We start from the raw sequence: 9,902 nt of genomic DNA, 5'->3' as shown, positions 1-9,902 counted from the left end.
CTGCCACACAGAGACACAGCTGCCACACAGACACGTCAGTAGATACGGCTGCCACACAGAGACTGCAGTAGACACAGCTGCCACACAGACATGTCAATAGACACGGCTGCCACATAGAGACACAGCTGCCACAACAGACACGTCAGTAGATATGGCTGCCACACAGAGACTGCAGTAGACACAGCTGCTACACAGAGACACAGTTGCCACACAGACACATCAGTAGACACGGCTGCCACACAGAGACTGCAGTAGACTCAGCCCAGGATATGAACGAGATTTCTAACAAGGAAAACTGGTCACCATGGCACAGGCTCCCTCAGTGTATGTTTTAAGTTCCTTTGGCACTGGAGGTCTTCAGTGATAAGGTAGCAGAAAGTCTTTGAATTCCTACGTTGAGAGGTGAGAATAACACATACTATCTCTGTGCTCCATACATACTGTGGATTCACAGTTGACGTGATTGTGTATGCACAAAACTCCATACAGTCTGCCAAACCACATACAAGTTATTTTTGCATTTCTGTGTACTTGTGATGAACAAATGGAAACTAAAATATTTAAAATATCACTTAAGTAATTATATGGGTCCCAAATTCTAGTTAGGCACCCATTTTAGATTCTAGATTAAATTCTTTAAGATTATTTTGGAAAGGGGATTAGAAAAGAGCTATAAGAAGAGAGCAGTAAGAAAGTGATTTTTTCCCCTTAAAATAGTAAATAGTTACTAATAAACTATGTGAACTCTAGAATAAGCTCTGTAATGTCTTAATTAACAGATCATCAGAGAGGATGTTCAAGACTATTCCCAAACTTGCTAACACAAGGCCCGAGTGATATGCCTTGCTCCTGGAGGGACTGAGAGAGTCCAGCTGATGGTCCAAGTCAGTCAAGCCTGGGCTGGGTGTCACAGCAGGGAAACAGGCCCCTGCCCGAGTCCCCCTCATCCTGAGGCTCCATGGCCCTCGCTTGGGCTCCCTGAAAGCACAGGCCAAGTCAGGGATGTGAGGCTGTCTTCAGAGGAAACAGATGACTGAGGGAGGACAAAGGAAGGACAATGGGAGGCATGTCCCACTGGCTCCCACCAAAGGCAGAGGTGGCCCCACATTTCCGGAGAACTATGAGGCCATGCCCTTGAAGGACAGTAGGCTGGGACCTCACTAGCCAGCACCATCCCTACCAATGACGGTTGCCCTGTAGGACTATTCCAGCTGCCCTGCTGTGGGCTGAGCAAGTCTGTGGACTTTAGAAAAAAGCAGTGGGGCAGAAAAACAGGTTAACTGTGTTTTGCAAGCTGTTGGAGCTCACCAGAACTGTCCACCCCAGCTGGGCTGAATTACGAGAAAAGAGGGCAGAGAGAGACAGAAACAGGGAGAGTGAGCCAGTATGGTCCCCATTCAAGTTCTGAAGCTAAGCAATTTCTGGCATCCTCTGGCCACGTATTTTACGGGCTTTCTACAGACAGCAGAGCTGCCAACTTCTAGGGAGTATGTCTACCCAGACCCACGCTCCCTGCACACCCAGCGGATAGTCAGAAATGCTTGAAAGAATCCTCTGGAATCTTCCAGAGAGTTGCTCCATGGGACTTGGAATAAACACCATATTTCTGACTTTTTGTGCTGGTACCTCCGCATTAACAGTCTGAGTTATTACTTAGAATAATACAATCACACTACTTTGATGTTTTGCTTGAATGGATTCTAATTAAAACACGCATTTTTAAATAGCCTCTGCGGCAGCAAGAGTAGCACAGTAGTTATGGCACCAGCCACATACACTGGGGCTGGCAGGTTCAAACCTCCTGGGCCTGCTAAACAACAATGACAACTGCAACAAAAAATAGCTGGGCATTGTGGTGGACACCTGTGGTCCCAGCTACTTGGGAGGCTAGGGCAAGAGAAATGCTTAAGCCCAAGAGTTAGAGGTTGCTGCGAGCTGTGCTGCCATGGCACTCTACTGAGGGTGACATAGTGAGACTCTGTAAAATAGAGCTTCAAAATAAAACAAAATAAAACCTTGCGTTTGTAAAGTTTTGTTTTACAAAGCTTTATTTTACATGTTTTTGTCAAGATGTTACTTTTACCCTAATAATGTGAATGTCATTCATTCTACTTTACATTCTCACTTTTAAAAAAGAAATCAGAAGTGTAAAAGCTACCAAGAGGCATGTACTTTTTTTAAATTTAAAAATACTGCACCTATACAGTGGATCTTATGTAAACCTGTTTACAGAGCCATTTTGGTTAGAGTTGTACCTGTCTCCACTGTTACCAGTTGTCTGTAAGCACATGTTCTAGCAGCTGACAGCAGCAGACAGCAAGGACGCTCTGCAGTGGCGGCCACCAGCCAAGGCTTCTGCACAGATCTGGAGGGCTCCATTTGTTACACCCTGTTGTGTCTTTCAAGTGGGCTTCTGTGCAGAGCGATTGGGGTTCTTGGAAATTTTCTCCTTAAGCTAAAGGGCAGCACAGCTTTGGGGATTATTAGACCTGGGTGGTCCAAATACTAGCTTCATCCCACTTTAATGTTCCTGATAGGGAGTTGTTTTAAAACTTCATCTATAGAACAGTGACACTTACCTGCAAGACATCTCTGACTGTGAGAGGAAAGCAGTGTGCTTGCTTGCCACAGGGCCTGGCATGCCAGGCTTCTCACGAATGGCAGCTATTACTCTTAGAAATTTCATGTTCTAGATTTAATTAAGAAAACACATTTTTACCCAAATACAAGAGACCTGTGAACAGCATTGTGCCTGTGGAATGCCCCACAGGAACTGCAGCTCAGAAGCCCAGTGAGACGGACAGGCAGTGAGCCCTGTGTGGCATGAGAGCAGGGATGCTTACGGTGCCCACATCCAGGTCTAACTCCCTTCCCATCAGTTTTATGTGAAATACAACCGTTTCCTTTACCCCATTACTATAGATACAAATTTTTATAATGAAGCCTAGAAATAAAATGTTAAAATCCAAAAGGGTTTATTTAGGGAGTATACATAGTTCAAAGTCACTTCACTTCTTGCCTTCTTCCCACATACTCCTTTTTTGTCTTTTCTTTTATGGAGGAGTTGCAGGGCATGGGAGCCTTGTCAGTCTGGGCATCATCACCTGACATCCGGCGCCTGCCGGCCACAGGCTGAATCTGCGCAGGATGCAGCGGCCGTAGTGCTTCTCCTGCTGTGCGTCTTCTCCCCTTTCTGCACCCTTCGCTGATGTGGGCCACACCCTTCTGGAATGACATGCACAAGCACTTGGTCTATTGTCTTTGCGCCTTACTAGCAGTCCCCACTACCCCCAACCTAAGAGATCACACCTCTCCACCTCTGGTCTCTTCCCCACCTGCTGGTCTCTATCTGCATGTTCGGGGGTTTTGGCCCATCAGAGCTAGAGAGGGGAGGCAAGATGCCATCACCCTCTGGGTCTTCAGTGTCCTGATGGAAGGGCTGCTGTCCCCATTGAGCTCTAGTACATGTGTTGTTTAACCACAGGAGTGCGTGTACACACTCCAGTACCAAAGGCAAAGGTTACACGGCGATCATGAGCCTGTCAGGAACATAAGACCCTGTCCCCCACCTGCAGACACTGTGAAGGGCACAGTATGGTTTTGCAGCAGGCCACGGGGTACAGAGCCACCCACGTGGTGTGTGCACTGCCAGGGCTTTTGTTTCGAATTTTGTTGTCCTGTGGTAAGAACACTTAACATGAGATCTACCCTCTTCAGAAACCTTGAAGTATGTAAGACAGAACAGGCTTACTTTGAGGCTAGCAAATGGGATTCAGAAAGACCAACTCCTATATTTTGATGAAACCAAACAGTTCTTAATATTAGAGATGTTCTGAAATGCTCAGCACTAACATTTTCCACAAATGGCAGCTTCTGATAACCAGATATTTCAGTGATTGGCAGCCACTACGTGGAAAATTCCAATTGGAGCTGGCTCCAAGTGTGCCAGAGATATGGGCTCAGACTCCACAATACCACCTGACTCTGCACAGTAGCAAGCAGGAAACAGCAAACTCATTTTGTGCCATGGGGGCAATGGGGAATTTCCTAAGGTCAAATCTTCTCTGATGTGTGAAATATTTAAACCTATATAGATGTATAAAAACATGATTTAATTACTGAAGTTTTCATTACTTGCCCTCAAGTATGGATTTAGGTGTTTGAAAATAACTACATAATGGCTTTGCCAAGGCCAAGTTTACCCAGATGATGACAGACAACATTGCTGAACTGGCCCATGCAAGCCCCCAGTCTCATGTCCATCCCAGGCAAAGAAAAAAGTGAAGCCACCGTGTGAGAGATTAACAACCGTTTCCTTGCTAGAGTCAGAAACAGAGATCAGATTAGTGTCCCCCATTCCTACTGCTCTAAAGACAAAAGGATGAAAAGAGTAGAATCTCAAAGAATTAAAAGCTACAAAGTTGAAAGCCAAAAAAAGACAGAAAACACCAGCAGAAAAGGGTAAAGAGTATCCATAAATTGGCTTGTTTCTATCTCCAAAAATGCAAAGCATTTCAGAAGTCTCATGGCCTGGCCTGATGTTCCTGAGTGTGTACTTTAACAGGAAGTTGAGATCCCAACTTCAGATCCAGCTCTTCTATCTCCCTTTCAACTAAAAATACTGGCCTCAGAGCAATGCCTGTGGCTCAGTGGCTGGGGCGCCCCCACATACCAAGGGTGGCGGGTTTAAACCTGGCCCCGGCCAAACTGTAACAAGAAAACAGCCAGGCATTCTAGCAGGTGCCTGTAATCCCAGCTACTCGGGAGGCTGAGGCAAGAAAATCGCCTAAATCCAAGATTTGGAGGTTGCTGTAAGCTGTGACACCACAGCACTCTACCGAGGGGGATAGAGTGAGGCTCTGTATCTAAAAAAAAAAAAAAAAAAAAAATCGGCCTCAATGTTATAATGTGAGGTGCTAAATGTCAAGTTCTACAGTTCTCTAAGTCTGGAGTTTGATTTATGACTCAGCTATTTATCTAACATGCTCTCAAAATAATGCAATTAATGAGTGGTCTACATTTCTCAACAAAAGTTACATTAGATTTTGTGAACATACTTGTTCAATGATAGTTCAAATTTTGGTTTTGGAATCTTAGACTTGTCTCTTTTTTCTGGCCCCAAAGAAGTGAGGGATGCAAAACCACCATATCTCCTTTAATAAGGGGATTAAAAAGTGCATGTTGATGGAACGCTATGGCGACAAAGCCCTGTAATCCTGCCTCCAGCTTGTAGCTGAAGACTAGTCATGGGATATTCCAGGATTGCCTGACCTTGCTCCTGGCACCCTTAGCAAAAGGAAAAAAAAAACAGAGTGGGCCCTACTCTAAGAGAAGTAAACCACTGTGATAATTAAATCACTAAGTAAATGTCCGAAGAAAATAAAATATTGACTCAAATTTAATGAAATACATGTTAAGTGAAAAAATATGCTTCAGTCATTCTAGAATCTCAAATCTAGGAGCACATAGGGTAAAACTGAAATACATGTGTGAGAGATAATGCTGTATATTCTTTCTTTTTTTAAAAAAAAATCACATTTAGGCTCTCAGGCTTTAATTGGTATAATGGAAGATACAGAATTGCCATTATCATGTCACATGCTTGCAGTAGCATTTATGAAGTCAGCAAATTGTGGAATTAGGAAAATACAGTGTAAGCTTGACTTTTGCCACATATCTGATTTAAAAGTGAAGGGAAAATTCATTTTATCAAAATAAAAAAGATGAAGCTTAGGTTTTAATGTTTTTGCTCTAAAACTTAAAACTGGACATCAGTCAGATGTAGCTGGGAGGCACAGTCTGCCTTCCTGAAGAATGGGAGGCCCGAGGCCCAATGAGGGCTGCAGCATGCAGTGTGCACTGGGCACTTGCTAGAAACTTGCCTTTTTTTTTTTTTTTATCATTTTAAAGACAGTTTTCTAACATTTAAATTGTTCAAAATTCAAAGTAGAAAAAGCTAGACAGAGAGAGGGAGAGGGAAGAAAAGAGGAAGACAAGGTTTCAGGGAGCGGAAGAGCTACTTTGGTGATAGCTGGGATATGGCTGTCCTGCAGCTTCTGCTCATGTGGTATGCTGTTCCAGGGAAAACATGCTGTGAAAAGTGGACCTCCACCACCGCCACTCTAGCTGTGAAGAGAAACCATTTCTGAGAATGACTGTGTAAGCATTTCCCCCGCACTGTCCAATCCTCAGAGTAAGGAGCCAGCTTAATGTCACACCTTGCCCTGAAGGCTTCTGAAATCAGGATGCATTCTTTCTACTAAAAGATCATTCTTAACAAAATAGCCAGATAACTGCCATGGGGTAATTATGATCTCTATTATTGTTGATGACTGTCAATGATGCACAAAAAAGAATACAGCTTGATTTCCAAAGCCTGACCCTGAAGAAGCAAGACAATTACAAACTTGCCTTGACTTGCTAAAATGAACAAACTTTGTGACACACAGTCACAAAGGAAAAAATCTCAGAGGGAAAATATATTCAATTGCCCTGACTCAGCATTCCTCAAATGCAAGTTACAAGCTCAAAGTGCAGGGGAAAGATCTTTCAAGAACTGAAAGGCCAGGACAAAATTCATTGCTAAAGGTGAATTCTGGGAAGGAAGTCTCTCCCAGACTACACAAGTCCATCAGGCTAGAAGGAGGTCTTGACTCCTATTATCCCTTCAGGGACATGAGGTGATATCTTTTGAAATTTCATTTAATATAAACTTGAATGACATAATGTACACATGGTTCAAAGAAGACTAGAGTCAACACGCATAGTGTAAGTAAAATTTTCCACCTCCAGTTCTATAGATTTCTGGCTCAGGTTGCTAAATTCTAAGGCAGCAAAGGGGCTCATACTTCCCTGAGTGCCTATATGCTATGCTGGCATCAGCGTGAATATGATTTGATTCATTGTAAAGACCATGGCACTAATATGCTAATAAAGTCAATTAAATAGGGAGCCTTTTATGCCAAAAATATATTACGTGGCTTACAAAGAAATGTATTTAAACAGGTAAGAACAATGTTGGTAGCCTATCATCTATTTTATTTTAGGCTCTATGGAGACTCAACTTTAAAAATCTGAAATAAATGAGTCCCCATTTAAAAAAGTGAACTGTGGCCAGATATATGTCTACATTACCTAACAAGTTATTTTTTCAGAAGCAATCCTTAATGTGTATGTCACAGAAATATTTTCTCAAAATAATACCACTTCAGAAAAATAAGGAAAGATAACACTCATTTTTCCTGTCTCACTTGCTAAAAATCATCTTCTGTCCATTTCAGGACCATCCCTATTTCCTGGAGTGGCCTGTTTATAATACCCGAGTCAGGCTCAGTGCCTGTAGCGCTGGCCACATGCATAGAGGGTGGCAGGTTCAAACCAGCCTGAGCCAGCTAAACAGCAATGACAACTGCAACCAAAAAATAGCTGGGCATTGTGGCGGTTACCTGTAGTTACAACTACTTGGGAGGCTAAGACAAGAGAATCACTTAAGCCCAAGAGTTTGAGGTTGCTGGGAGCTGTGACGCCACAGCACTCTACCAAGGGTGACATAATGAAACTCTGACTCAAAAAAAAAAGAAAAATATATATATTTTTTCTTTTTTTATATGTATAATACCCAAGTCAGTGAGGAAATCCCGAAGATGTCCTGAACTCATTTCCTCCTGCGCATAAATAACTGTAGTCATATCTCACTCGTAAATAACCAGGGACAGATTATATGACTACCAAAAAAATTGAGACTGTACCTGAAGGCATGATTTAATTATCCTTACTAGCAGGAGGAAGATAATCTCAATATAAGCATTCTTTTTCTCCTTTATTGAAAACTGCAAACAACACCCTGTTGTATGCAAAAGGCTATCTCAAATAAGACTTTTTTTTTTGATGTAGTACTTAAAAAGTTTGGTTTTGCTATTATTTTTGAATAAACTGAGTCTCTTACCTAATCCATCTTTCTTTTCCATTATCAATTTGAAGAACGAACTCTTTTTGTGCATTTTATGTAGGCTAATCTCAACCACGGAGTCCTCCACACCCCGTCAGTGCTCCCCATACAAGTGCAGCCTCGGCTCAGACACAAGGGCTGCTCTGCTTCCCTTGTGGCTCACAGAGGCTACAGGTAAACTAATCCCAAGTTTAGGATTTACTACAAATGAAATGAGGTCTGTTATACACAGCAAAAAACTGTATTTATCATATATACTCTCCATAATGTAACTTGGTATACCTCACATTGTTAGTTTGCTTTAACATTCTAAACTCAACATAGGACAGGAGTGCCTGCTTATGCTATTTACAGCTTAAACATGCTAGCAAGGGCTTTTTTTGGGCCATTCCTGGCATCAAATGAAGACAACAGACCTTTCAACATCTACAGAGGATTTTTTTACTATAGTGTTTCAAACTACTCATAAAGCAGTACCTTACTTTCTACAATGGGCTAAACACAACACCATTATGAAATTGGATGGCAACAAACCTCAAATGGACTGAACAAAAGATGTTTACTCATGAGCGGCGCCTGTGGCTCAAAGGAGTAAGGCGCCGGCCCCATATGCCGGAGGTGGTGGGTTCAAGCCCAGCCCTGGCCAAAAACTGCAAAGAAAAAAAAGAAGTTGATTGGGATCTGAAGCCTGAAATGAATATTCATACTATACATAAAAAAAAATTTAAAAAAAAAAGATGTCTACTCGGGAAAAGCAAATTTTAGTCTCAGGATTATTACTAAGTTCTAAGAGCCCCCAATTTATCCCCATTGGAATATGTGCCCTGGTGCAGAAGGAAATTGTTTTAGGAGAATTCCACATAGTACAAAGATTTTAACTGAGGCAGTCTCAAGAGGTTAAAAAGGAATAAGAAATTTGCTAATATCTTAGCATTTTTTATCTATAAAAATGTGAATTAAAACAACATGCTTAACCATGTTAATCATGTTTAGATCTGAAAATGTGCCAACATGTGAGATACTGTATGTGTCCTCTCTCATCAGAGACGATCGGTGTGGCCACTGAGCCTGGGGGTAGGCAGCTGCTCTACCACCCTCTCTCCACCCCTGGAAGAAAAGCATGATTCCAACCATGCCATACTCATTTAAAAAGTGTTCCAACAGGAAGGTTATCTGGGTCCTGTGTAGGGTGCTGTCGGGTTGGGTGTGGTGAGGCACCACTGAGTTTGAGGTGGGGCTGGCGGAGGCTCAGTGGCCCTGTGGGCACCAAGGCCTAGGGTTTGGACGCAGAGAAGGGTGGGCTGAGGCTGATCTCTGAGGAGAGGAGACGTCTGGGGCACTGCAAGGGACCTGGGTCCAGCAAACATTCCTGGAATCAACATCTACGGAGAAAGCAGCCACCTTTCAGATGCAGCTGAGCACTATATGTGGAAAGAACTCCACAACATGTTGGAGAAACTTGAAGGGGACATGAAAAGGTTTCTTATGCAAAGAGAAACTGTTTCAAAAGGATTATGAATGCTTCTGTCAAAAATGTTCAGCAACAAAGACCATATGATTCTCTCAATTGATGCAGAAAAAGCTTTTGATAACATCCAGTATCTCTTTATGATCAGAACACTTAAGAAAATTGGTATAGAAGGGACATTTCTTAAACTGATAAGAGGCCATCTACAGCAAACCTACAGCCAATATTGTATTGAATGGAGTTAAACTGAAATCATTTCCCCTCAGATCAGGAACTAGGCAAGGGTGCCCATTGTCTCCGTTGCTCTTTAACATCGTAATGGAAGTTTTAGTCATCGCAATTAGGGAAGAAAAGGCAATTAAGAGCATCCATATAGGGTCAGAAGAGATTAAACTTTCACTTTTCGCAGATGATATGACAGTATATCTGGAAAACAACAGGGATTCTACTACAAAACTCCTAGAAGTGATCAAGGAATACAGCAGC

General features: G+C 42.5%; 1 protein-coding gene across 1 annotated transcript in view; it reads right to left on the bottom strand.

Moving 5' to 3' along the window:
• Nucleotides 1-2,991: 2,991 nt before the first annotated feature.
• The window catches only part of FAM210A (family with sequence similarity 210 member A), a 58,774-nt gene continuing 51,863 nt past the window's right edge, over nucleotides 2,992-9,902 (bottom strand). Inside the window, exon 5 of the mRNA XM_003800466.3 lies at nucleotides 2,992-3,225. Coding sequence (XP_003800514.2) covers nucleotides 3,004-3,225 — 222 coding nt within the window. The 3' untranslated portion in view covers nucleotides 2,992-3,003. The remainder of the gene's footprint in view (nucleotides 3,226-9,902) is intronic.

This window comes from Otolemur garnettii, unplaced genomic scaffold (assembly GCF_000181295.1).
Source record: "Otolemur garnettii isolate 467f Iridium unplaced genomic scaffold, OtoGar3 scaffold00176, whole genome shotgun sequence".
In the NCBI taxonomy this organism is placed as follows: Eukaryota; Metazoa; Chordata; class Mammalia; order Primates; family Galagidae; genus Otolemur; species Otolemur garnettii.
The sequence above is the reverse complement of the archived record's forward strand: the minus strand, read 5'-3'. Positions and strand labels throughout refer to the sequence as shown.